This window comes from Aedes albopictus, chromosome 1 (genome assembly GCF_035046485.1).
Source record: "Aedes albopictus strain Foshan chromosome 1, AalbF5, whole genome shotgun sequence".
NCBI classification, from domain to species: domain Eukaryota; kingdom Metazoa; phylum Arthropoda; class Insecta; order Diptera; family Culicidae; genus Aedes; species Aedes albopictus.
In genome coordinates this window covers 17,557,328-17,585,278 of record NC_085136.1, presented here as the reverse complement: position 1 = coordinate 17,585,278, position 27,951 = coordinate 17,557,328, and the positions used below count along the sequence as shown (strand labels likewise).

The window sequence follows — 27,951 nt, the reverse complement described above, 5'->3', positions numbered from 1 at the left end:
CCCTTGAAACCCCTGTAACACTCCCGGAACGTCTCCAAAATACACTTAAATCCCTAGGAACACTCCTAAAAATCCCTGAAACACCCGGAGTCCCCTAAAACATCCCTGAAACTATCTGAAACGTCCTGGAATCTGAAACCTTCTAGTTCGTTCATGAAAACTTCTAAGACCCCTGTAACACCCCTGAAACTTCCTGATCCCCTGAAATATCCTGAAATCTCTTGGAATGTTCCTAAAATCCCCTGAAGCCCCTAAGGCACTCCTTAAACCCCTTGAGACTCCTAGACCACCCTTGAAACATCCTGAAACGCTCTCGAAAACCCTTGGAACGCCCCTGTAATCCCCTCTAAAACTCCCCGAAATCCTTGAGATGATCTGAAATCTCCTGAAACCCCCTCTGGAATGCCCCTGGATCCCCCCTGAAACCCTTTGAAATTCTGACACCTCCTTAAACTCCCTGAGACCCCTGGAAATTCCCAAGAACGCCCTTGAAGACTTATGAAATCCCCTGGAACGTCCTAGAAATTGTTGGAAGACCCTTGAAACTTCTTGAAACATTACTTGAATAGAATTTATCTAGTTGATGAATTTAAGGTACACACTCACTATTCTACAGAAATTCTTGTCGTTTTATGAAATTGGACATTCTAGAACTTGAAAACCTGAGTTCCTGAGCAAGTTGCGGACCTTAGGTCTACCTGCATTTTTTAAGGGACAGATCTCTAAAGAAACATTCATAATCAATGTTCGTTGATAATCATCATATATAAAATAGCCTTTATTTGTTTAATATTTTTTCTTGCAATCTTGTCAAAATATGCGTTCCCTTGTCACAATCAGTGTTATCCGTCTTCGAACTTCCATGTAGTACGTCGTCGTTTTCAAATATCATTCTTCTTTTTTTTAACACTGCGCGTCTCCCAGAAATACTATGCGTTGCGTGTCACGGTTCTTCATTCGGTCCGATTCAATACATTAACGATTGCACAAAAAATACATTCTCAACGAGGACCCTAAGCTTAAACATAATACGAGCGAAACAAATAAATTAACTTCGTCATCACTTCCACAACGATCTCTATGATATAGCGTATCTATCTGCCCGCTAGAGCGGTCGCCATGCGATACCGATCCTTTCTCGTCAATTATTCAACTATTGTTTCTAAGAGCACTAGTAACTGTCAACTGTACAGGATAAATAGTCAAAATCGAACAAAAAAAAAACTAAACAGTCTACCTAAACTCGGACGACTACGACTTGGTTACACAAAGAGCAACTTGTTCGGCGTTCCGTTCACCGTCGTCAGATGCACTCCGTTGCTATTGCTCAGCAGAAGATTGCTACTACTGTTACTGGTACTGCTATTGCTCGCAGCTGCGCCGCCCCCATTCTGGAAGTAACCCGCCGTTCCTCCGTTCGCCATTCCATTGGACACGAACCCGTTTTTGCCATGGGCGGACCCATTGAGCAGAGTGGTGTCCTCCAACGGTTTGTATTTGATGTTGTTGTTGGCGTTGGTGTACGGCAGAATGCTCTCCTTGGTCTGCTGATGCCGCGAGAAGTACTTCGCCTACGGGAGCGGGACAATAGGTAAAGTCGGTTATACTGGAGTTCACCATGAACGTGGTGTCATTTCGTTTTCTTACCCTATTGTAGCACAGAACACCCATGATGGCGACCAGCATGCCGAAGATGTTGACCCACGTCACTGGGTTGCCCAGAATGAACAGGGATATGGCTATCACGAAGATTCGCTTGCTGGCGCTGGCCACCGCGTACGTCAGCGGCGTCACGATCGACAGCACACTGAACGCCAGTATGTTCTGCAGCCAGTTGAGGACGCCGTCGGTGAACAGCAGTGCGATTACTCGGTAATCACCGGTTGTCTACAGGAATTCCAAGAAATTTTAGTCAAGTAGAAACGTGGAATTCTAGAACACACTTACAATAGCCGGATGCTTCATCACGCTGAACAGATCGAAGTAGATCCACACCGGCAGGAACATGAACAGCGCCAGTCGGCCCAGGATGTGCAACAACCGCAGATGGTGGACGTTCGTCTCCTTCAGGACCTTTTTGGAGAAGATATTCTGCAGCGAGAAGCCCATGGTGGACAGCAGGGCGGTAATGAGACCGATCATATCGAAGGACAGCTCCGTCAGGGTCGCAATTCCAACGCCGACGATGATCGGCACCAAGCTCAGGTAGACGGCCTTGGTTTGCCGTTCCCGGAGGATCACCCGCGATAGGATCACCGTGAACAGCGGCATGGTAGCTTTCACTGTAAATAGAGAAAGCGGAATTCATGGGATTAGTACGTGATTAAGGGGAAAATTGTTTCAATCGAGGGGGAATTCTCTGGGAATTGATAAGAAGTTGTTTGTGTTTGGCGCAGGCACGTCTCGGTGACGCAAGAGCAATATGGCTCAACCATGCTTCGACGAACCGGTTTGATTGATAAGGAACGTTTTGGTCTTGCTTCCGTGTTCAAGGCGGTTTCGATGTACGCTTTTGTCGTCGAAAACATTACACTGATTAAAGGCAGGTAATGATGTTTAGTTGGGCAATTAAGAAACCATGTTCTTTTTAGGATCCGGTTGTTATTGGATTCAATAACAAACTTATAAAACGAGTTTTCTTAACTGTTATTTCTATTTGTTGCACTCCATATTGTACACACTTTAACACTTTGAAGTCGGAATTTTTTCAAGCGTTATTATGGATTTTGTTCCACATTTCTCTGTAGTTTTGGTGATCAATAGCATAAAAACGGTAGAATATTATGCAGAATATCATTTCTGGATATCTTAGATCATCCAAACTGTTCTTGAGGTTAAATCCCAAAGTCTACGGGTGTAACGGTAACTTCTTTCATTATACAAAGCTACGATTTGCAATCTATCATGTTCAGTAAGTCTTCTGAAAGGTTAATATACAGTATCAGATCAGTCGGGATATCCTAGGTCATCCAAACTGTTATTGAGTTTAGATCCTTAAGTCTGCGGGTGTAACAGTAACTTCTTTTGCTATACAAAGCTATGATTTGTAATCTATCATGTTCAGTAAGTCTTCTGACACTTCAATGGACAGTATCAGATCAGTTGGGATATCCTAGGTCATCCAAACTCTTCTTAAGATTAGATCCTAAAGTCTACCGTTACACCCTAACTTCTTTCATTATACAAAGTTACGTTTTGTAATCTATCATGTCCAGTGCCCTTCTGAAAGTTACAGTAGTTGTTTTTATCAACTATGCTTCATAACAGTAAGGAAGCCCATAATATCCCAAAAATATAATAGGTACAAAGCTTATTGTTCCTGTAACTGCTTTTGTAAGTGCAGTGGATTATGTAACACTACTTAACGTAGTGGCAAAAGCTGTTATCACAAATGTAGACCTGAAGCTATGACCTCAGGAGTAGTATAGTTGATCTGGAAAATCTCAAAACTATCTTGAAATGACTCATGATATGCCAGGGGGATTACAGATTACAGTCTAAAGTTCATTGTGAGAATACATACTGTTACTATCAAGAGCTAAACTTCAGGATAGTATGGACGACCCTCAATGTCCCGATGGTCCATAATCCTATACAGTAGACTTCAGGTTGATTCAGTTACCGCGATTTGAGATTTCAAGAGCTTCACGTATTTCAGCAGATTATGCTATGCTATTATTTATGGTGAAAACACATATAGTTTTTCTTGTAGATTTGAAGGACTTCATTATAGAACAATTTCGACGAACCTGAATGCCCCAAAGGTTTATGATAAAAAAGTAGACTTCAGATTGGTCTAGTAACCACGGATAAATATGCAATATTGCTCAGTATACTGCCGCAATTCTGCAAAGTGACGTAAGCGACATTGACAATTGTGGCACATTTTTGGTTATTGTGCATCAAATGCCTGGCCTTTCTCTAAGTTTTCTTCCATGGATGCTAGAATACGACTAAATTTTGCATTCTAATATAGCGAGCATATCACAGTGTTATTTTTTCGCCAAAAGACGTCGAAATTAGGAATGTCGCTAACGTCACTTTGCAGAATAACGGCAGTATAGCAGATATGGCTGTTGTTACGAGTGTAGACCTGAAGTTCTGAACTCTAAGGTAGTTTGGCTGACCTGGAATATCCCTATAGTGTCTCTAAATTACATTTGTGATTTCAAGAGCTTCGCGGATCCCAACAGATTATGCAATACTATTGTTTATGGTGAGAACACATAAAGTTGTTCTTGTAGATTTGAAGGACTTCATTATAGAACAGTTTGGACGACCCTGAATGTCCCAAAGGTTTATAATAAGCTAGTAGACTTCAGATTGCTCCAGTAACAGCGGTTGATTATGCAACGTTACTCAGTACAACAGATATGGCAACTGTTGCGAGTGTAGACCTGAAGTTCTGAACTCCAGGGTAGTTTGGCTGACCAGGAATATCCTTATAGTATCCAGAAATGACATTGTAGATGTCAAGAGCTTCACGGACCCCAGTAGGTTATGCAATGCTATTATTTGTGGCGAAAATACATAAAATTATTCTTGTAGATTTGAAGGACTTCACTATAGGACAGTTTGGAACACCTAGAACATCCCAGAATATAAAACACCTTTTGATATTCTTGACGAAGGCTAAATGAATACATATAAACGTAACCCACATCCAAGTTCAGCTTTTAGAACAACTGGTATGTCAATTATTTCGTTTTTCCAAATTTCATGGTGTTCAGGATGTTCTAGGTTATCCATGAAGTCACAAATACAAATATTCCCATTTTTCCTAATAGAGGACTCAATTTGCAACAACTTTGCCGAAGACAGTATTCTTTTTTTTTATCTGTATTAACGAGATTTTTAGCCCTAGGCTAGTTCATCTCGGGACCCACGCTTTACTTCCCTTCCGAAGGAAGAACTCACATTTTGCGAGTTTTTCGGGAGTGGGATTCGATCCCAGGTCCTCGGCGTGATAGTCAAGTGTTCTAACCATCACACCAGATCCGCTCCACAAGACAGTATTCTGTTTTATCGAATGGGTGAATTTATGCAGCCGTTTCTATGTTGGGGTCATATATGACCCCTCCGGCTCCAAAGGGTTAAGCACTATCGACTATCGACTGTCTGTTGCAGAATCTTTGAAGAAGTCCAAGAGATTTTTCATTCATTTAGGTACATGAAGTCAGAATGCAAAAAAAAAGATAAGTGAATTGGCGTACTGCGTGATTAAAAGTATGCAACGAGCTCACCAATCGATCTGGAATTGGTTTTCTACCAGCACTGAGGCTGATTGAATGGCTCGATCTGAGTTCGCTTCACAAGGTCAAGACGAAACCGAAGAATGCGATCGCCGGAGGAGAGAGCCCCTACTGGAAATGGTCCTGGAGCGGGCACAGAGGGCGTGGCCAGCGGCTGAAAGATGTAGTGCAAGAGCGGCCTTCCAGTCCACGCCCAAGTAACATTTTAATGACCAATTAGTCTTGAAGAGGTTTTGAGAACCGTCATAAAACCGTTTACCTTTTATTTTGGTTTTATGCAAATTCTAAGAACTTCTTCTAGTATATTTGACTAAAAAATGTTACCCTGGGGCGTAACTTGGACATGTTCGGCGGATCAGGGATGCTGGAAATGTTCAACGAAAGATTCCCTCGCTTTGCGAACCAGCTAGACTTGAACTAGCTGTGCACACGGAAACGAACAATCATTATGTCTCATAATATGCTCACCGCTGCAGACGGCAGTACATCAAGCCGCAAGTGAGACTCGTGGTTCGACTGCACCCACTGCTTCAGAACCAATAGCAGATATTCCACATGGCCACAGCAGTCACGCAGTTCCGTGGGACAGAACCCATGTCCCGGCACCCAATACCAAAGCTATTGAATTCGTAGCTGTTAACAAGTGCAGTAAGCATCCTAAACCAGGATATTTTGCCACAGTACTTATTATGAAAAACTAGTGAAGCACTACAAATGCATATTAAAATAACATCTTGTAGTGGAACACTACAAATGTGTAATAAACTAGGACATCTCATATGGACATATACAACAGAACATAGATTTTACTCTGTTACCCAGTGGATAACAATTTCCGAAGACAGGATGATGAGGCTTCATAAATGTTGTTGATCCATCAGTCAATCCTGTAATTGTGTTTTATTATGGCAGGTTGCCTTTTTGTTCACTGGATCAGTTGCTTTCATTGCTTGAGTTTGTTCTAGGAATTTCTAATTTTAAGGGGGCATCCTGATTCGAGTTAGGGAACGATTCCCTTATCTATTAGTTGATTTTTGTTCGAAATGACCTAAATGTAGACCATCAATATGAGAATGATGCGATCTCATGATGTTCTATCACGCCAGAGCACTACAAATGTGAATTTACTTTAGGACAATATTTACAAGGTAAAATGAGACATCTAACATAAAAATAATTTTTTTAATATGCTTGGAGGTCGTACAGAACCTCAAGGATCTGCAGTTAACTGTGTATTCAGCTGTGGTGGCTGTTGTCAAGACGCTGGACGCGTCCACAAGGAGACGGTGAAGGTCGCACACGTCCCAAACTTCGTGATCTCAAAGAAGTCAACATTACTGAGATCCTCGACACCCATGTACAGCGGTTAAGTGCTCTTGGGAAACGATTGCGGCATTATTTAGAATGTTCAAAACGGAAATAACAAAACCATATGTTCAACATTAACGAAAAGGAGTTCTTCAACTGCAATGGGGCACGTTCGGTGTAGTACTAGATTTGTAGTAATGAGCTGAATTTTGGTATGGTGAGAAGGTCAATTTTCCGTTTCTGCAATGAAATGGTGCAAAAAGCTTGGGTATTATGATTCCTTGCCTGATTTGATGCTGGTTGAGCAAAACTTTGGATAACTATGTTGTTTATGTTGCAAGAAATGGAGAAAACAACAACACTGTTGCCCAAAGTGTTGCTCAAGCAGCATTAAATAAGGCAAGGAATCATACACGCTTTTTGCACCATTTCATTGCAGAAACGGAGAATTGACCTTCTCACCATACTAAAATTCAGCTCATTACTACAAATCTAGTACATCACCGATCTGTCCTATGGGGCACGTTCGGTGTAGTACTAGATTTGTAGTAATGAGCTGAATTTTTGTATGGTGAGAAGGTCAATTCTCCGTTTCTGCAATGAAATGGTGCAAAAAGCGTGGGTATTATGATTCCTTGCCTAATTTGATGCTGCTTAAGCAAAACTTTGGATAACTATGTTGTTTATGTTGCAAGAAACGGAGAAAACAACAACACTGTTGCCCAAAGTTTTGCTCAAACAGCATCAAATTAGGCAAGGAATCATAATACCCACGCTTTTTGCATCATTTCAATGCAGAAATTGAGAATTGACCTTCTCACCATACTAAAATTCAGCTCATTACTACAAATCTAGTACTTCACCGATCTGTCCTATTGCAACTGCATCCGAAACGAAAAGTCTGATTATGGAGAAGGCCTTCCGGAGATTGGCGACGTCACACAGTTCTGGGTCAATCTGTGGAAACCCCTTGTCCAGAACAGTGACGATGGGATGTGGTTGGCAGAAAAAGAACGACAGTGTAATGGTGTTGGAGACATGACCGCGGTTGTAGTAGTCGCCCAGGATATACGGGAATCTAACCGGTATACCAGAAATTGGGCTGCACCAGGACCCGTTTTCATGCACAATTTTTGGTATAAATACCTCGATTCACAAACGGATGATGTAATGCTTCAACATGGTGCTAGAAGATCTCACGCAGCTACCAGAGTTCATTATCAGCAGTGTGGTAGTTACGTGTACCACCTAGTAGGCCTTGCCATTGATGAAAATTATTATTACTTGATCTGTCAAGCTGGAGAGTACCACAAGCAGTATTACTTCTACCAAAGGACCAAAACACGGCTAATCCAGCAAAGTACAGACCAATAACGTGTCTTTCGAGTCTGTACAAGGGGCTGTTCGTCGGTAATAGCGAGGAAGATACAAACCCACCGCGATGCCAACAACGTGATGACCGATGAAAAAAAAAAGTGTCGCAAAAACACGCAAGGTGCAAAGATCAGGTCATCATAGATGCAGTGCAGTCATTGTGGGTCAAGCCTTTGAAAAGCAGAGGAACCTGAGCATGGCGTACATCGAGTACAAGAAGGCGTACGACTCAGTACTGCACTCGTACCTTCTTAAGGTACTGAAGTTGTACAAGTTAGACGGGAACGTCATCAGGTTAATGCAGGACGCGGATGGGATGGAATGGGATGTAGTGCACGTCCCTACAAATTACCGACGGAACAGCGTTGCGTTTCAGAATTTCAGCTTCAGGAGGGGGATATTCCAAGACGTTACAATTGTCTGCCTTGTAATGAACCCCCTCAGAAGAACACTGAACCAATTCGACGACCTGAATCTGCTTGCGGAATCAGTACAGTGCCCCTATTTGCATAACAGTCCAATGTTTGCTGGGTTTCCTATTCACATGGGACTGTTGTGCTAATGGGGGCAGTACAGAGGCTGCATCAACTGTTGCAGCTTGTGACGGTGTTCAGCAACGACATCCGGATGGAGTTTGGAGTTGACAAGTTTCGGTCAGTCCATCTTGGCCCGGAATCAAGTAGTGGACGCCATATGTTTCCGTGTCAACGAACAGGGGGAGATTCCGAATATGGTTGAAGACGAAGTGTACAAACACCTCGGCAACTGAGAAGTATTCGCCACACAGCGATCAAGAAGGAACTGGAGGACGAGTTCTTGCTTCGTGTCAACTGTGTTCTGAGGAGCTTTCTGTCAGCCGGCAGCAAGGTGAAGGCGAACAATACGTTTGCTGTGCCACTGCTGACCTCGACAGCTTTGGGGTGGTAAAGTGGACCAAGACTGACCTCGAGGCGTTAGAAGGAGCAGTACGAGTGGCGTTCTCCAAGCACCGCATGCGCCACTCGAAGTCGTCCATCGAGATGTGGCTCTGCCACGCGCAATAGCAAGTAGAGGCGTCACCAATATCCAGGCGCTATGTGTCTCCCAGATCTAGCAGCTACGAGCATATTTCGTAGAAAGCCAGAACTATGATGAAATGTATCGCACTGTATGTGAAGCTGACCACGTTTACAGCGCCCTGCATCTGATGCGCAGACGGATTACTAGCTGAACTGCGACATCAAGACCGTTGACGAGATGATCGTAGCGTGGAAGCAGAAGTAGTTGCATGGGATGCACTCCCCTCAACTGGAGCTCGAGCAAGGCGTCGATCGCGGGGTGACCTTTTCTCGGAAACAGATGGTTTCATGGTAGCCATCCAGGACCGGGTAATTGCGTCGCAGTACTATCGGCGGTACCTGTTGCACGAAGACGTGGATTGTTACAGACAAGCCCCTCGGCTAAAGCGCCAACATTGTGACCCAATATGCACAAACTACACGAATGTCAGCAAAGAGAGGACCGATTAGATTAATGTCACTGAAAATTTGTATACCATAACACATCAACGTCAAAAGTAGAACTAGAAGCAACATTTTCTCCAAAACGATTAAGTAGAATTTGAAATCAAGTGAATTCGTAAGTTTTCCCCTTAAAATGTTATTTTGCCATAATTTATAATATTTGTTTTCTAGATAATATTATTTTCCATTACCCTAAGCATTTGTTCGTCGGTTGCACTGTTCGGACACTAAATTGTAAGTTATGTTAAAATGAAAATCATGCGAAACTAATTAATAAATTTCTAGCTTGAGCTGTCCTGAATTACAAATACGACTTTGCTCCAAGACCACCGAACGCCGTGAACAAATCTCAAGAATTTACGAACGACGATATGACGAGAAAAACACGCTCCCAAGCTAAAGCTAAGGCAAAAGCATCGGCCAGTCAACATCGAAGTGATGGCGGTAACACCGACCCGATTAGTGCAAAGAGCACATGCGAGGCGACATCGGCTGGTATTGTTCGTGAAGTAGAGAATGATATCCCGCAAACAAACCGAACGGTAAGATTCGTGACGTCAGATGCTGAAGCCGATGGTGGTACTGAACACGTATGTGCCACCTGTGGGCAGCCAGTCGATGCGGAGCGTAGTTTACAATGCCAGAACTGTTCAAAATTCTGTCATGCTACATGCGCCAACGATAATATAGTACCACGAGACCGGTTTACGTGCGAATCTTGTAGGCCACGTTCTTCTGCACCGCCACCCACATCCAGTTGCGGACGTTCAAGCACTTCTAGTACCAGAAGAGCCCGATTAGCCCGTGAGCTGGCTCTGTTAGAGGAGGAGAGAAAACTGGAAGAGCAAGCGCGGCAGGAGCAGCTAGATCGAGAAAGATTGATGAATGAGAGGGCCGCTAGGGAGAAAATCGAACGCGACAAGCAGTACTTGGCGCGGAAACGTGATTTGCTTATACAGCAGGACGAGGAAGACGATATCGTGAGCATTAGGAGCCAGCGTTCCACACGTTCGACCGAAAAACGTATTGAGGATTGGATCGACAATCAGGCGAAATCAACCAGTGATCCTGGTACGGGCGTCGTTGTAGAGACGTCTAAGCCATATGTGCCAACTCATCATACGCCAGTAAAATCGGTAGGCCAGCAATGCACCTCTACTCCTATCCGCGATGAGCAGATCATAAACAAAGGACTATTTCCCATGAAGCGTGAGCCTTCGGGTTTCATTGACTTGATATCGCCCACACGCACAACTGGTAGCATCACAATAGGGGAAAGCGATCCCGGAGAAGTAGATAGAGGCAATGATCAGATGGATGGCAATCTGATATCACCTACTCGTATCTCGTTGGTGAATCTGAACTCCTTGCATAACCTTTTGGGAGAAGAAAAGCCAACTGTGAAGCACACTGGAACTATACCAAAACTCGCAAGTAACGTTCTCTTACCATATGGTCAGTGGCAAAGGGACACAGCACTTCGGCGCAAAACGAGCGAGCTGGAGCAGCGCCATCAAACCGAGATAGACACGCGACGGAGACGGGAGTTGGATCTAGTAGACGAAATCAAGCGTTTACATCTGCAGAAGGATTCTGAAGCTGAGAAATTTCGACAACACGAAGCTGATACGAAGAAGAAGCTGCAGGAATTTTCAGACCGGCATACGGCCATGGAACTACGACGGCACGAGGAGCTGGAACAACGTGATGCGGAAATACGCCGGCTGAAGGATGCAGAAAGACGATTAGCGGATCAACTCCATCAGTTTAGCCAGAAGTGTCACCAGGATGATCGCGATGGATTGAGCGCTAGTAATACCAGACATAGGGAACAACAGCAGCCAGAGCAACCGAACCTGGGATCAGTTCAGCAGGAGAATCGCACGGGAACCATAGGGTTTGTAATCGGTCCGCCCTCGGTAAGTTCCGCCCCGCCCCAATTTGGCAAAATGAACACCTCACCGCCTCGTTATCACACCCATGATCTCCACCCCCCAATATCCTTGACTTTGAATAAAAACCACCCACCTCGTTCGGATCACACTCTTCCTCCTCTGATAAACCACCCAACAATATCTTCTACGGCTTTACCAGAAAGAAGTCAGAGATTGATGTTTCCTGAGCGTCAAGCAGTGTTTTGCCCATCTCCTGAGCAGCTGGCTGCCAGGCAAGTACTCTCCAAGGAATTGCCAATCTTCACCGGTGATCCACTCGATTGGCCGTTGTTCTCTAGCAGCTACTGTAATTCAACAAGCGCCTGTGGCTACTCCGATGCTGAAAATTTGCTGCGACTTCAACGAGCTCTGCAAGGACCAGCTAAGGATGCTGTAAGCAGCTTTTTGTTACACCCGTCTACGATCCCACAGGTGATGTCAACATTGCAGACCCTTTTTGGACGGCCGGAGCAAATCGTACACACTATGATTGAGAAAGTTCGGGCGACTCCTCCGCCAAAACCCGAACGACTGGAAACGTTGATAACCTTTGGGTTAGTTGTACAAAATCTCTGCGCGCATTTGAAGGCTGTTGGATTGGACTGGCACTTGTCAAATCCTTCGTTACTACAGGAGCTCGTTGATAAGCTCCCCGCGAATGTCAAATTCAACTGGGCCTTGTACCAACAGCAGTTGCCAGTGGTGGACCTAAGCGCGTTTAGTGACTACATGACCCAAGTTACATCTGCGACAAGTAGCGTCACACTGTTTAGTCCTCATCAGAAGTTCGCTAAGGATGACAGGTCAAAGCCTAAAGAGAAGGCGTACATCAATGCCCATACAAACATGGATCCATGGGAATCTGAGTCAGTACCGAGTAAACCGAAAAGAGATGAATTGACTGGAGTAAGAAGCGGAAAAGCCGAAGAAGCTAAGCCATGCCCTGCGTGTAGTGCGCTGGGACATCAAGCTAGCGAGTGTTCGAAATTTAAGGAACTCAGCCTGGACGCTCGATGGAACATGGTGAAAGAGTTCAAACTTTGTCGACGATGTCTAATTTCCCATTTGCGATGGCCATGCAAAGGGGAAGTGTGCGGTGTCAACGGTTGCCAGAAGCTGCATCACCGTTTGCTCCACTATGAATCGAGTATGGATCCAAAGCAAACAGAGCGAAATACTAACGCTACAGTTACCATCCACCAGAAGCCTACTGTATCAATACTCTTCCGTGTTCTTCCCGTTACACTCTATGGGAAATACGGAAAGGTCAATACGCTCGCCTTTCTTGACGACGGATCATCCGTTACCCTCATCGAACGAACTATCGCTGATACTCTGGGATTGGAAGGCCGGACAGAATCGTTATGCATCCAGTGGACCAGCGGAATCAACAAGAAGATTTCAGACGCACAGATGGTACAAATGGAGATTTCAGCACTGGGTGGTAAGCATTTGTTCGTCGGTTGCACTGTTCGGACACTAAATTGTAAGTTATGTTAAAATGAAAATCATGCGAAACTAATTAATAAATTTCTAGCTTGAGCTGTCCTGAATTACAAATACGACTTTGCTCCAAGACCACCGAACGCCGTGAACATGGATGATCGCTATAATAGGAAGTGTGTAATTCAGTAGGAGAAACGCTCGAGCATGTCGTTGCCGGCTTTTCAGTGTTAGCTGGATCAGCCTACCTCGATCGGCACAACAAAGCCGCCAAGATTGTGCACTAACAACTTGCCTTAAAGCACAACTTAGCCCAAGTTGTGCAACAAGTACCTGCCGGACCCGGTTCTAGAAAATAGTTGCATAAAGCTGTACTGAGATTGCGAGATCACTACGGTCGTCCTCATTGGTTCCAACCGGCCCGATATTGCGGTTAACGACAAAAGGATGAAGCGGGACTTCGCTGTAGACCAAAATCAAGGAGAATACATTTTACTAAGGTGGCGCAGATAAACATTGCAAACCACTGGTTGTCTCTTCCACTCTTCTGGTGTTCTTATGCAACTAAAATAGTGACGTCACTATTTCAGTTCCATAAGAACACCAGAAGAATGAAAGAGACAATCAGTGGTTTGCAATGTTTATCTGCGCAACCTTAGTAAAATGTATTCTCCTTGGACCAAAATGTCCAATCAACGTTCTCCGGCAAGACAACCAAGTACCACGACCTAGCGTAGGAGTTTTTTATTCTTCAATCACTTAGGGCCGATTTCTTCACCTACCCGGCTTAACGACGTAAGCCTGGTTTATCTTAAACCACACTTAAAGTTAAGCCAAATTCTTAAGCCAGGTTTAAATATTTGCATTTCTTCACACCGGTTTAGCAAATAAAGGTGACGGCTTACGCTAAGCCAAGCTTAACGAAATTTCCCATATCATTCCAGTGACTTTCCAATGGAAACGTTATTTTAAGCCGCCGATATTTTGAAATGCCCGTTATATGCAGTATGGAGTAACAACAACAAAACATCCGCTGAAATTTTAACAGGAAAAGCGGAATCGCTCGGTAATTCTTTCGGATACAGAAGGAAATTAACAATAATGATCTACCTAGACTGTTGATGTTTTATCCAACGCTAGTATCGAAAGTCTACGATTTAGTACCTACTACATATGATCGTTCCACAACATTTGGTGTTCGAATTTGCCTCTCATTGTACAAAGTTGGAGTGCCACATTGCAGAAAAGGCGTTGCAATGTTGATTTTATGTTTTGATATCCATAATCGCCTTCAAATAAAGTTGCATTTCGATAGTGAGTTTTTGAAAATGTGTTTGTCGTGAGATGCTCCAGGAGATCGAAGTAGACGGTGACCGCGAGTGCAGGTGTTTTTGCGTTTGACAGCAAATTTTTCGAGTGAATTTTTTTTTCGCGATTTGGCTGATGGTTCGGCTGCCCCTACGCCTCCCGGATTATATAGATTCAATGGAAGTTGAATGTTTCGGAGGGTGTTAGCCGTTGTAAGCCGAGTATTTCGTCTAAATGTCTTGAAGAGTATGCTGATTGCAAACGGGCTGAAGAGGTTCCCGAGCAAAGTTCCATAACAACCGGATAATATAATAAGTTATCTGATATCAAAAAATAATAACTAAATTTGTTCTCATTTTGGCTGAATAAGCAGGCAACATAACAAGCATGATAACAACCAAGTATACGTGGGATATCATTGAAATAACTCATTTTGTTATCGTCAAAGGCACCCTGATAACAATTTCTGTAAATCAATCAATTTCATCCAAATGAAAACTCATTTTGTTATCAAAAAGTTATTTGCAACGGTAATGGATAACTTACTTCCACTGTTGTCGTCGACGATGATGCCCCCCAGTTTGACAGGTGTGGTAACATGAATTATCAAGTTGATAACACAAAAATGTAAAATGAGTTTTGGAGCGAGTACTAGTTATCAGTTTGTTAGTGGTCAGTTATTGTACTTTGCTCGGGTTATTTGGTCCACGATGATTATATCGCGTGTGTATATGTATCGGGTCGTGATGACTTCTTCTTGTTTGGATCACCGGATCGCGGTTAATCTCAATTTTGCGCCGGTGAAAATGAACGACCATGGTATTAAGTGAACGTACCATCAGTGAGAAATTCAGTACTGGTCGCATGGTGCTTTTTGTTTGGTTGGACATCGGACCGAACGGATGTGGCTGACGATCATACGACTTGCTGTGGAGCTCTCACTCGGAAGCTGTGAACTGATTTCCCACAATAACCAACTGTTTTATATGCGTATTCAGTTGAATTCAATTATCCAATCGTATCGTAATCAATCTTTTGTTAAATCATTATATTTACTACTAATATTTACTCTTCCAGCGGTAACCAGGTAAATGATTAAACTAAATTTATAATAATTTGTCATGTGCTTTTTCGCCAAGGAAAGCTTCCCATAACACGTCTCATCCACATCCAACTCCAGATATCTATGAAGTGGGCCAAGTTCTTGGACATATTCTGAGTAGATATCTAATCAACATTTCCTCCCTATCCCCGCTGATCGTAAGGACCTGGCCAGGTGTCGAGAGTCCGTTAAATGAAAGGTTTGTCAAGTCCCAGGCAACTTTTCTGGCGCATTAAACTTCTCTATCGACAGCCACCCCAGGATGTGTACGGTCGGCTATGCTATGCTATGCTATGCTATGCTATGTGTTTGTCGTGAGATGCTCCAGAGTTCAGACCATTTTTCGAATATGTTTAAAATTATGAACTGTGTACATTCAATGAAAGCTACAGCAAAGTTCAAGTTACACTATAAACTGAAATCCCTTAAAGAAACAGTTTATTCTACTTGTATTCCATTGGTTGGTGTTTTAAATACTTTATTTTAAAAAATGTTTAGGTGCTGCTCACATTGTTCTAAAGAAAAGAAAAATATGGTCGAGCGTTACGGCCCATGCAAAAAAATTAGGATTTAAATATAAAAATGTGTTAATACGATGCACGCTGCCTTGTTCTAAAATATGAAACGGAACGTTTTTTCAGTGCTGAAATACATATTTATGCCACAAGTTGCAAAAATAATGATTTTTTCAGCACGAGTTGTACATTTATCGAACCAGGCTTGCCGGAGAATCGAACGGTGGTTCGATGGGAACAGTCATGTGTTCTATAATGCTAGACACTAAATTTTGATTAAGCTGTACCAAAACCGTGACAAATTGGCAAGCTCTTGCCGTGACAACTCGGGTTGAGGATCAACCAATTGCATTATGATTCATAATACAACAAAAATCAGTTGCATTATGAATCATATTGCAATTGTTTGGTATAGTACGATAAACTAGTCCGTTGTGATACGGCAAGTATAAATCAAATTTCATAGTACTGAGTTGCAAAATAGTTATTTAAGTGACAAGTTGCAAAAAGTTGATTTTTTCAGCACGAGTCGTACATTTATCCAACGAGGCTTGCCGAGTAAATACGAAGAATGCTGAAAAATCAAATTTTGCAACGAGTTCCATACAACATTTTATGCAATGATGTTTTTTCATAATGCAACCCATTTGAGTTGTACAATGTTCATAATGCAACTCAAATGGGTTGCATTATGAACATTATGACACTTTTTTTATTATGCAACTCATTTTAATTGCATAATGAACCGACACGGAAAAGTAGGTCATTATGATACTGAAATGAGTAGTATAAAATTAAAATTATGATACTGAATTGCATAAAGATTTTTAAAATCCACTTGCGTCGTGTTTTCGGCAGTTTTGTTCTCTTCGTCACGGGAGGTTTTAAGAAACCTATTGAACTCAAAGTTGGCCTCAAATCCTTCCAAAGTAAACTGAATGATATGGCAATGTTTCAGGCATTTTGGCCGACAAAAACCCCCTACGACGGAGAGGACAAACCTGCCAATAATATCCAACGTCACCCTATTAGGTATTCAAAATAAGTCATGTTTAGAAGTACACCACGAATAAAACTTTTTATATTTAGAATTATGAGTCAAAATGTTGGATATTCGGTGGCACGTTCGGTGGGCTAAACGTGCTTTGAACTAAGTTTTAAAAAGAAATCAGTGTATAAAAAGGTATTAGAAGATTTTTTTTAGTATCATCCAAAATTTGTTTGTAAAAAAAAATATCTCTTGAATCATAAGAGACGAATATGTTTATTGTGACCTGAAATTATGGAAGGACCGGGTTAAAATGAGCATAGCATGAGCATTAGCGTGGTTCAAAAAATCGTTTTTGCTCCACACCGCTTATTCGATTCCTAGCCAGATTATATGCCTTCTCACAAAATTTGAGATCATTTGGTTGAAAATTGAGACTGCACAAGCCCGTCAAAGTTTGTATGGGAATTACTATGGGAAAATGATGTTTTTCATTCAATCGACCGTAGAATTTCCATAGGTGCCCTATTGGGTTAGTCGACCCTTGGTAATACTAGGCTACTCTATATGCTACAACTTTGCCGAAGACCGCATTCAAATCGGACGCCCCATTAATTAGTTATCGATTTGTATCCAACTGGGCAAACTTTAGCTATGATCCTCCAGCTTCCCAGCAGGCAACATTGCTGCATATGGTGCCAAAGATAGCACACTGAAATCATGGCTACTATGTTCCACTGCAGAATGCAGTGATGCCCACCGAATAGTTTAACCATCATGAGTAAAGATTTCGATTCTGGATAAAAATCGGTAACTAATTAATGAGGCGTCCGATTTGAATGCGGTCTTCGGCAAAGTTGTAGCTGATAGAGTAGCCTAGGATTACCAAGGGTCAACTAACCCACTAGGGCACTTGGGGAAATGCTACGGTTGATTGAATGAAAAACATCGTTTTCCCATAGTAAATCCCATACAAACTTTGACGGGCTTGTGCAGTCTCAATTTTCAACTAAATGAACTCAAATTTTGTGAGAAGGCATATACTCTGGTTAGGAATCGAATAAGCGGTGTGGAGCAAAAACGATTTTTTGAACCACGCTAATGAGCATGAGCATAGATGACCGTACTATTCGTAGTTGCTACTCCGTGATTTACCAGAACAATCGAAGTTGCACAAGGAACCAACAGACGGAGCTTGGGAGTAGCTTACCGTCCTCAATGTGCATCTTCGAGAATTCCAAACTTTATTAGGTCAATAACGGCGCCGGCCACGTCCTTACGGTCATCGAGGAAGGAAAGGAATGTTATTATGACGTGCGTTGCTTACTAAAGACCGAGATCACCTCTGCGTCTCCACGTCTGTCATGGGAAGGACTTTTTGTTAGTGGGGAGGGGAAAGGGCGCATGATATGAGTTCACTTTGGTAAGTGGAGTGATTCATGCAACCCTATTAATATCAAACCACTTATTTTCATTTGGACTAAAACAAAACACATGCCGACATCGAAGATGACGAACCATTCAGATAGTTTTCGAAGTGCGAAAATTAACGAAAGAGAAAATAAAGTGATTTGAACCAACGTGGCTTTGGAACTTGGGCCGACAGTTGACGTGACGAACATTTCAATGTCTGTTGACTAAAATCGCAAAAAATGTTGTTTGTTGCATTTATCGTATCATAAACCGCCCCGTACGAAGATGAGCAGTCAAATAGACGACGACGACGACCGAATGAAAACGCGGCCTGTAAACTTTGCCTCCAAAAACTCACTAAATCACCCCGTACGAAGATGAGCAGTATGGAAGGACCGGGTTAAAATAAATAAAAACTTCAATGCAAATGTACTTTCGACTTCCAAATCAGTATGACAAATTTCCAAAACTATCAACACGGTGCCTTTTTGAAGGCTTTCAATCTAATGTAAAAACTTGATTGTCCCAAACCCGATGTGAATATTTTATATTGACGACCCGCCGGCTATAGGTTATCATTTTCTTTATCCTCGTCTCCATCCGTAACCAAACGTTTTACAATTTTATCTTTCCTAAGTGTACATGTTTCTTAAAAAATATTTTCTGCCATTTCACAAATTTATTTATGAAGCAGGTGAAGAAACCCAAACTCTGCAATTTGCGGCTTAAGCCTGGCTTAGTGCTGCTAAGCCACCTCAGAGCACCGCTTAAAATAAGCCACACTTAACGTAAACCGTAGCTTTATTAAACCGGGTTTAGTGGTTAAGCCGAGGTGAAGAAATTGAAAAAAAGTTAAGCCCGGCTTAAAATGTTTAAAATTTAAGCCCGGGTGAAGAAATCGGCCCTTAACCTAATTTACAGCTCTTTTGTCCACTAGGGCACTGCATGAGCGATTCCAATTGGAAGCTGTACTTACAATTTGTACAGCGCCTAAATGTATTCTATTCTAATTCTACTATATCCAACTGGTAGCCGTTGCGCTGCTTTCACTTTCTACCCTATCATGGTAGAGTGATGAGCAAGAGGAAGCTAATGTGTGGCTGTTGGTTGTTCTTGTGTCCAGTCCGATTTGGGTCCATTATGAGTTGCCGGTCGCCGTTGTCCAAGAATCCGGGTCCATTTGAGCCATTGGCTCAGAAGAGGGTCAGCTTCAGGGGGAAAGAGCAACAAACGAAAGTGCCGGGGCTGGGATGGAACCCATGACCATCTGCTTATGAAGCAAACGCGTAGCCACTACGCCACGGGCCCCGGCTAGCGTAGGAGTTGAGTTAAGAAGGACGCAAACAGCATCCTAACAACGATGAATCTTGGAACATAGGCGGTTCTTGAATCATCACAACTGACAGTACATCCGAAACAGAGCCATTAGGATATAAGCTAGATCGGCTAATGAGATCCATAGAGCCTAATCCCCTTTGGCTTACCGATTATCCGGGGTAGATGGAATTTTCCAGCATTAAGCACTAAGCAAAGGATTCAGCTGATGAAATAATTTAGAAATTCTTCTAAAAAAACAACGTTGATCAATACTATGCGCGAATTGCGTTGAAATGCGTGTTCCTTTATTAGCTATACGTGCTTCGGTTCATTTAATAATTCAGAATTTATAGGATCATCGTTCTTTTATGATCACATTTTTCATCTGTCTTCATTGAAAAAGTTAAAATGTTGCCAAATGGCAACAGTAGGAATTTATATCGGTCCTCTTGCCATATTTTAACTCTGTGATTATCTCATGATATGCTAATTTGTTTTATGATACGCAAGGGAAGAGAAGACGCTTCTATTACCTGCTGTATATGCTAATCAGAAAGTTCAATAAACAGGCCAAGTTTCAGTATAATACAGCGAATTTATTTACCCGCATCAACAACAATTTCACTGCCTCAATCTGTGGTTGTTGTGACAAACGCATAACGCAATGTAAGTTTATCTCAACTCGTATAGTTAGGGTTAGGAAATTTAATTACTGATCAGGGAGTACGACGGTCAAAAAACAATATGTTAGAATTAATACAAGCTCCTAAAATTATGGAATGAAATAAAACAAAGCTAAAATGTTACCTTGAACTGATAATTTCGTAATTCTGGCGCACTGTACTAAATATAACGCCAATTGTTGGAGTATGTCGTTTTGAGATACCTCACTGATTCCTGCAAGACTCTTGATGGGTTTAAAATGAAATCCTTGGCGGTTTTAGTCTTGAGAGTACCAGCAAATTTATTGTACAGACCAATGATATTTACGGCAAAACTTTCTCGAGGCTTCCTTGTTACTTCAGACATTTTCAGTTGATTTTTGGCACGATTATTGGTTAACTTACGGTGAAATCACAGACAAACAGACGTAACACTTCGAACATTTTTCGATTCAAATCATAGTCACGGAAACATATTCGCCCAATGCTAAAATGACTAAGTTTGGCCGACCATCAACTAGGTGGCGGTAGTGAGCAAACGTCAAACTCGAACAAAAACGATGTGAGCGCCACAGGTGGGTAGTTGGCCAACTATCAAATTTTGAAAAAGATCGTTAAATCGAAGTACGATGGGAATTATCAGAGTGTTACGTCTGTTTGTCTGTGGTGAAATCAAACCCCTAAAAAGTGTTGAATAGGTGAATATTTTCCTGAAATTCTTGAAATATACTTAAAAAATGCAAATTTCTTAATCCTTGGTAAGTTTTCTGAAGAATTTCTAATCAGATTCTTGATGGATTTCTGGTGAAATTTATAAAAAGAACTTTACAAGATGCCTACCAGATTCCCAAGGTGTCTCACAATTCAAATCTTCAAATAAATTTGTTGTAAATAGTCATGTTCCAGTAAACATTATTCCACGAAAAGTCTGAGATGCAGTTCCAAAAAAAAATAAATCAGGAAGTATGCCTGAAGGAACCTGAGAAGTTCGTGAGAGAATCCTGAAGGTATCTCTAGATCTAATCTACGTAGAAATCCAGGGAGAAATTCCTGTAAGATTCCCAAAACAATCTTGGGAGAAAGCCCTAAAAGAAATTCGGGAAGAATCGATGAAGGAATCGCGGGATATCTGAAGGAATCACTGAAAGTATTTAGGAAAAATCCCCAAAGGTATCTCCAAATGAATCTCGGGAGTGCCTGAAAAAGTGCCGGAAGGAATCTCGCAAGAAATTCTCTAAAGGAGTGTCGAACGAAATTCTTAACAGAATAGCTGAAAGAATCATAGGAGGAACCTGTAATGGAAATCCGGAGAGAATCAATGAAAGAAGCCCGAGAGAATTGTAATTCTCAACGGAAGTACAGAAAGAATTCCTGAAGAAATTCAGAACACAACGACGAAATTCGGGAAAGAATTCCAAGAGGGATCCCGGGAAAATGCCTGAAGAAATTTATAAAAGAATCTCAGAAGAAACAAATGAAGAATTCCCAGGAGAAAACTCTGAAAGATTACTTGAAGGAATCCCAGAAAAAATCCTGGAGGAATCCCCAAATGAATCCCGGGAGGAATTCCTAAAAAATGTCGGAGGGATTTCCGCAAGCAATCCTTAAAAGAATTCCAGGAAATCATTAAAGTAATGTCAGGAGGAATCCTAGAAGAAATCTCGAAAAGAATCCTTAGAAAATCCCTGGGAAAAATCTAGAAACCTGGGAAAAATCTATAAAGGAATAACGGGAGGTATCATTGAAGGAATTCCTGAAGGAATCCCTGGCGAAGTCCCTGTAGAAATCCTGGGAAGAACCATTGAAAGACTCCCGGTAGGATTCATTGTTTGATTCCCTGGAATAATCCGTGGAAAAACCCGGAAGGAATCCCGGGATGAATCTTTGAAAGAATTCCGCGTGAATGCTTTATAAAAATCCATGGAATATTATGGGAAATTTTCCACAACCATTCGGAGATTCTTCCAGAAGGTCCACTAGAGTTCACTTATATACATTCAGTAATTGTTCGAGGAACTCTTTCAGAAATCTTTGTTTGAATTTCTGCAGCAGATGCTTCAGGTATTACCCCATATTTTTTGGAATTCTGTCAGTTTTTTGGAAATTCTCAAAAGATTCTTCTGTGTAGTTCCTCCAGAGGTTTCTCCGGAAGTTCCTTCAGGTATTCCTCCAGGATTATAAATACCGTTTTTCATGGATTCTTCCAGATTTTTTGCCTCAAGATGCTTCAAGAATTTTTCCAAAGATTCTCGCAAAATTACTAAAGAATCTATTCCTTGGTATTTTTCAAGGAAATTTCCAAGAAATTCTACTATTAATACTGGCAAATGCAGAGCCTTTCCGCAGTTCTTCCATGATTGATTTTTTTCCAGAAATTTCTGCACTTCCTGGTTCTCTGTCGTTTTTTTTTTGTTTCTGCAGAATTTCCTTCAGAAATTCTCTTCATAAATTGTATAGGAAGTTCTTTCAATGATTCCTCCAGAGGTATCACTAAGAGTTCTTCTAAGAATTCCTCCAGGAAATCCTCCGAGGGTTCCATTAAAATTTATGAACACAAAGAAAAAAAACATCCAGACTTTCTCCTTTCTTCAGACTTTTCTTTCTTAGAATAAGTATATTTTTCAGATATTCCCCCAGACATTCATCCAGAATTTCTTCTAGAGATAAATAAAGAAATTACTTCAGGAATGTTTGTCCAAGAATCCCTCAACCCTCCTTTGGCATTAGGGTAATTTTTTACCCAAACCGTGCACTACGCATGCGAGCTGTTCCCAACGTCATGCAAAAGGAATATTATGAATATTTTCAAGAATTTCTTCTATGAATCTCCAAAGGTATCGCCAGGATTTTTTAAGGAATTCTCCCAGACAATCCAGGTATTCCTTTCGCAGTTTCCTTCATGGATTCTTTCAAGAATTCGTCTAGATTTTTTGTGCAATTTCTGGAAGACCTTCGAAGTGATTTATTAGCTGGAGGGATATTTGAAACACTTCCTGCAGGATATCTCAAAGAATTCTTGGAGAAACCTTTGAAGGAATCTTTGCAGAACTCTTTAGAGGAATTTCAGAAACAGTAAACCACATGGAAGAACTTTTAAAGAAATACCTTGCTGAAATTCTTAAAAAAAATCACCAAAATTATGAAAAAGTCTCTGGAGTTGAGTGGCTTCAGAAATCGCAGGAAATGCTCTTCAATAAATCTCAATGGAAATATCTGAATATCTCCCAAGGAAATTTTTGAAGGAATCCCAGGAGGAATTTTTGAAAAACTCTGGAGAAATAACTGGAGAAATTTCACGGGAAACCCTTGTTAACAACTGAAAATCTGGAAAAAATCTCTGTGGATTTCTTGAAGAAAGCTCCACAGATTTCTGAAAGACATCTACAGATTTGAGGATGAAATCTCCACAGATTTCTGGTAGAAATTTCTGCAGATTTGTTTAAAAAATCTCTATTGATTTTTGGAAGATTTTTTTACAGATTCCTGGAAGAAATTTCCGCAGATTTATGGAAGAAATCTCCACAGATTACTGAAAGTATACTCCAGATTTTTGGAAGAAATCTCCACAGATTTCTGAAAGAAATCTACATATTTCTGGAAGAAATCTACAGATTACTGGAAGAAATCTTCAGGTTTCTGGAAGAAATCTTCACAGATTCCTGGAAGAAATTACTGATTTCTGGAAGAAATTTCCATATATTTCTAAAAGAAATCTCCACAGGTTTGTGCAAGTAAATCTCCACAGATTTCTGGAACAAATCACAGGTTTCTGGAAGAAATATCCACGGATTTTTGGAAGAAATTTCCTCGGATTTCTGGAAGAAGTCTGCAAATTTCTGGAAGAAATCTCCACAGATTTATGGAAGAAATCTCCACAGATTTGTGTGAGAAATCTCCACAGATATCTGGAAGAAATCTCCACAGATTTGTGGTAGAAATCTCCACAGATTTCTGGAACAAATCACAGGTTTCTGGAAGAAATCTCCACGGTTTTCTGGAAGAAGTTTACAAATTTCTGGAAGAAATCTCCGCAGATTTGTGTAAGAAATCTCCAAAGATTTCCGGAAGAATTGTCCACAGATTTTTAAAACGAATCTCCACAGATTTCCAGAAGAAATCTCTACGGATTTCTGGAACAAATCACAGAGTTCTAGAAGAAATCTTCACAGATTTCTTGAAGAAACCTCCACAGATTTCTTGAAGAAACCTCCACAGATTTCTGGAAGAAATCTCCGCAAAGATTTCTAGAAGAAATCTCCACAAATTTCTGGAAGAAATCTTCACAGATTTCCGAAAGAAATCTCCACGGATTTCCGGAAGAAATCTCCACAGATTTCTGGAAGAAATCTCCAGGATTCTGGAAGAAATCTCCACAGATTTCTGGAAGAAATGTCCACAGATTTCTGGAAGAAATCTTCACAGATTTCTGGAAGAAATCTCTAGGGTGCCTGTACCAGTTATCGCACCACCTAAGAAAAACTATTTCTACAAAAATAAGAAGAAGACCGACGAATGTAAACAATAAGTTAAATGATTGATTTGTTTTAATACTTTACAGGAAAAATATAGAAACGGAGCCAAAACTACTTTTAGTATTTATTACGGCGTGTGCCAATGATAGGAACGCTGTACCAGTTATGGACACATTTGTTAATTTGGGTTCCACTTCGCACTATTTACATGCATTCCTTATGGGAGTTGCCATAACTGGTACACTATGGCGAAATAGGGTGCAAGGAGGCCGAAAAGTTAAGGAAAATGATTTATTTCTACCATAATTTGAGCAAATTGTGAAGTTTGAATAATTGCAATCATCTTTTGTGTTCGTGATCTGTTGTTCACGATTTTTTTCTTGTTGATTTGTATCTTTAAAGGTTTAAAATCAACTATGGCGAATTTGAGGTACTATAGCCATAACTGGTACACTGAGCCTACAGGTTTTCAGAACGAATCTTCACAGATATCTGGAAGAAATCTCTACAGATTTCTAGAAGAAATCTCTACAGATTTCCGGAAGAAATCTCCACGATTTCCGGAAAAATATCCACAGATTTCTGGAAGAAATCTCCACAGATTTCCGGAAGAAATCTCCACAGATTTCTGCAAGAAATCTCCACAGATTTCTGCAAGAAATATCCACAGATTTCTGGATGGAATCTCTACAGATTTCCGGAAGAAATCTTCACACATTTCTGGAAGAAATCTCCACAGATTTCTGGAAGAAATTTCCACAGATTTCCGGAAGAAATCTCCGCAGATTTTTGGAAGAAATCTCCACAGAGTTCTGGAAGAAATCACCACAGGTTTCTGGAAGAGATCTGTACAGGTTTCTGAAAGAAATCACCACAGATATTTGGGAGAATTCTCCACAGATTTCCGCAAGAAATCTCCACGGATTTCTGGAAGAAATCTCCACAGATTTCCGGAAAGAATCTTCACAGATTTCCGGAAGAAATCTCCACAGATTTCCGGAAGAAATCTCCACAGATTTCTGGAAGGAATCTTCATTAAATTCGGGAAGAAATCTTCATTTCTACAGATTTGTGGAAGGAATCTTCACAGTTTCTGGAATAAATCTCCAAAGGTTTCTGGAAGAAATTTCCACAGGTTGCTGGAAGAAATCTACTCAGATTTCTGGAAGAAATCTCCACAGTTTTCTGGAAGAAATCTCCACAGTTTTCTGGAAGAAATTTCCACAGGTTTTTGGAAGAAATCTCCACAGGTTTTTGAAAGATATCTCCACAGATTTCTGGAAGAAATCTCCACGGATTTCTGGAAGAAATCTACAGGAATTTTTACCATGGTGAAATCCTTAAATAATATTCTTGCAACAATGTTCTTCATTGAGTTGGGATGTTATGGCAGAATTAGAAAGAAGAAGCAGGGAGATTACCCTCCTGCCTAGTAATCCAAGGTCCCATGCCTATACTGTAGTTGAAAAATCTAGCATCTAACATGAATACAGTTGAATAAATACGGTACCGGTAAATACGCTACCTAGCGATTGTTATCACAGCTTTATTTGAACAATGTGAAAAGATTGCTGCAGAAGTGTTACATAAATTTTCGTAATGTCGTCGATATGTCAAATAACTGAATAGTTTTCATAGAAAAATATAGAAAACTCGCTTCTTGACAGTTGAAATTAAGTCTATGGTTGAACTAGTCCTTTATGGAATCCTGTCCTTAGCCTACTTGATAAACACTAAACTACCACAAGTTTCATGGAAATCTGCCTTAAACTCGTAGGGTAATAAAACAACCCTCTGTCTAAAAAGAGTCTAAAATGTATTGTCCTCAAGTAAGTTTTCGTTAATTTTGAGAAATTGTTTTTAAATTATCAAACAATTACGATGGAAAAAATGTTATTAAAATTTAAAAGGTTATCAAACTTAAACTAGAATAGCAGAAATAACTAAGATGTTTTCCCTACGACAACTGAGCATTTACTTGTCACATGCCTACTAGCCCATACCTTTACCCCAAACAAAACGGCAAAAGCATTACATCTGAATAATTTCGGAACTATCTATTACCCCACCTTGGTGGTGCATTTGACCGACGTAACATTGGCCGCCGCTTGCCGCTTGGTCCAACCCCAAACACGAGCTCTGCTTGCGCGAATACCGAGAGCAAAATAACGCGGCGAACCAGTTTTATGCAATAGCACCAGGCTACTTTGGCCATCGCATCATCGGCGTGTGGTGCGTGCTGCTCCACTTCGCGCCACGCCACCACCACACCACTCTAGTAGTCGAAGAAAAGAGATAGAGTGTGAATGGCAAGGAGGAGAGAGGTTTAAACCACCTCCACTGCATCCACTACTTGACTACTGTAATAGCTTCGGTGAAGGTGCAATGTTTGGTTTGGATTAGGCGATTTTGATTGGGTGATTAGGTCACTGTGGTAACTTTGGCTTTGACCTGGCTTGCTGCGATTGAAATTCACTGAGATATGCGATGCGAAGCAGTAGGTACGAAACTCACCCGTGTGTGCGTAGGATACTGGAACCTTCCAGATGGAGATATGCGAGGCGACCGAGGCCAGGAACTTGCCCAGTGCCAGCGGCACGATGAGCTTGAAGTAATATCGCCACGAGATGTCCACGTACTTGCGGACGCCCCACAGGTTGAAGAACGGCCCACTGTAGACGGTGATGCTGGTCAGCTGGACCATGGTCACTGTCATCGGGTACGGGAACTCGCTGAGGATCATCTTGCCGATGACGTTGTTGCTGCTGGACACCACATACCACAGGATGCACAGGAATGTGATCGTCATCATCTGTCGAGTGGCGGTCTTGTCCACGGCCATGATGAATCACAGCAGGCCAGGCGTCGTCGACCTTGCAACTCTCGCGAAGACAATGACACTCAGCGAAGGATTTGAAAGGCTCCGCTCACCGATTCTTCACACTCTAGCGCACTCCTCGAATCCCGCGTCTCGAGGGAACTCAGTCCCTTCGCTGGGAATCGGGCAAAACGGGCACTTGTCCTCCCGGGGAGGCAGACAAACTACGCTATTACGTCGACAAATTTACTGCTTCACTCTTCACTTGGCCACGCACCAAGTAAACAGACACTAGTCACGGCGACGCGTCTTTCTGGTCAAAACCGAAAGGAAATTCCCAGGGATAGAGAACACATCGCGAGAATCACTTTTCGCACAATCGCGTGAACCATTGACGTTTACATTTTTCGGAACCGATGCAGCAGGGCAAAGGCGGCGACTATGGTGCGGTGGCAAACCGACGACAAAGAAGATACGCGGGAGACGACGGACGACGACGTTCTTGGCTCGGATCCTCGTGCACGATTACCCATACAAATCGGA

General features: G+C 41.6%; 2 protein-coding genes across 2 annotated transcripts; one reads left to right on the top strand and one right to left on the bottom strand.

Annotated features, from left to right (window-relative positions):
• Positions 1 to 746: 746 nt before the first annotated feature.
• On the bottom strand, positions 747 to 27,951 carry LOC109415811 (solute carrier family 35 member E1 homolog). The gene is made up of 4 exons (XM_019689747.3): positions 27,105 to 27,951; positions 1,948 to 2,282; positions 1,648 to 1,887; positions 747 to 1,571 (listed from the first exon to the last, which is right to left on the bottom strand). Exons 1-4 carry the CDS (start codon positions 27,430 to 27,432, stop codon positions 1,263 to 1,265), a joined length of 1,212 nt encoding a protein of 403 aa, XP_019545292.2. The 5' UTR covers positions 27,433 to 27,951; the 3' UTR covers positions 747 to 1,262.
• On the top strand, positions 8,288 to 13,271 carry LOC134290840 (uncharacterized). Its single transcript, XM_062858074.1, has 2 exons — positions 8,288 to 9,551; positions 9,608 to 13,271. The coding sequence occupies exon 2, from the start codon at positions 9,808 to 9,810 to the stop codon at positions 12,868 to 12,870; it is 3,063 nt and encodes a 1,020-aa protein (XP_062714058.1). The 5' UTR covers positions 8,288 to 9,551; positions 9,608 to 9,807; the 3' UTR covers positions 12,871 to 13,271.

Bases quoted from the DNA above. Each gene is read 5' to 3' on its own strand.
- LOC134290840 (XM_062858074.1), top strand. From the start codon at position 9,808: ATGACGAGAAAAACACGCTCCCAAGCTAAAGCTAAGGCAAAAGCATCG.
- LOC109415811 (XM_019689747.3), bottom strand. From the start codon at position 27,432: ATGGCCGTGGACAAGACCGCCACTCGACAGATGATGACGATCACATTC. The intron at 2,283-27,104 runs GTGAGTTTCGTA...CTCTATTTACAG, and splicing joins AGTATCCTACGCACACACGG to TGAAAGCTACCATGCCGCTG. The intron at 1,888-1,947 runs GTAAGTGTGTTC...GAATTCCTGTAG, and splicing joins TGATGAAGCATCCGGCTATT to ACAACCGGTGATTACCGAGT.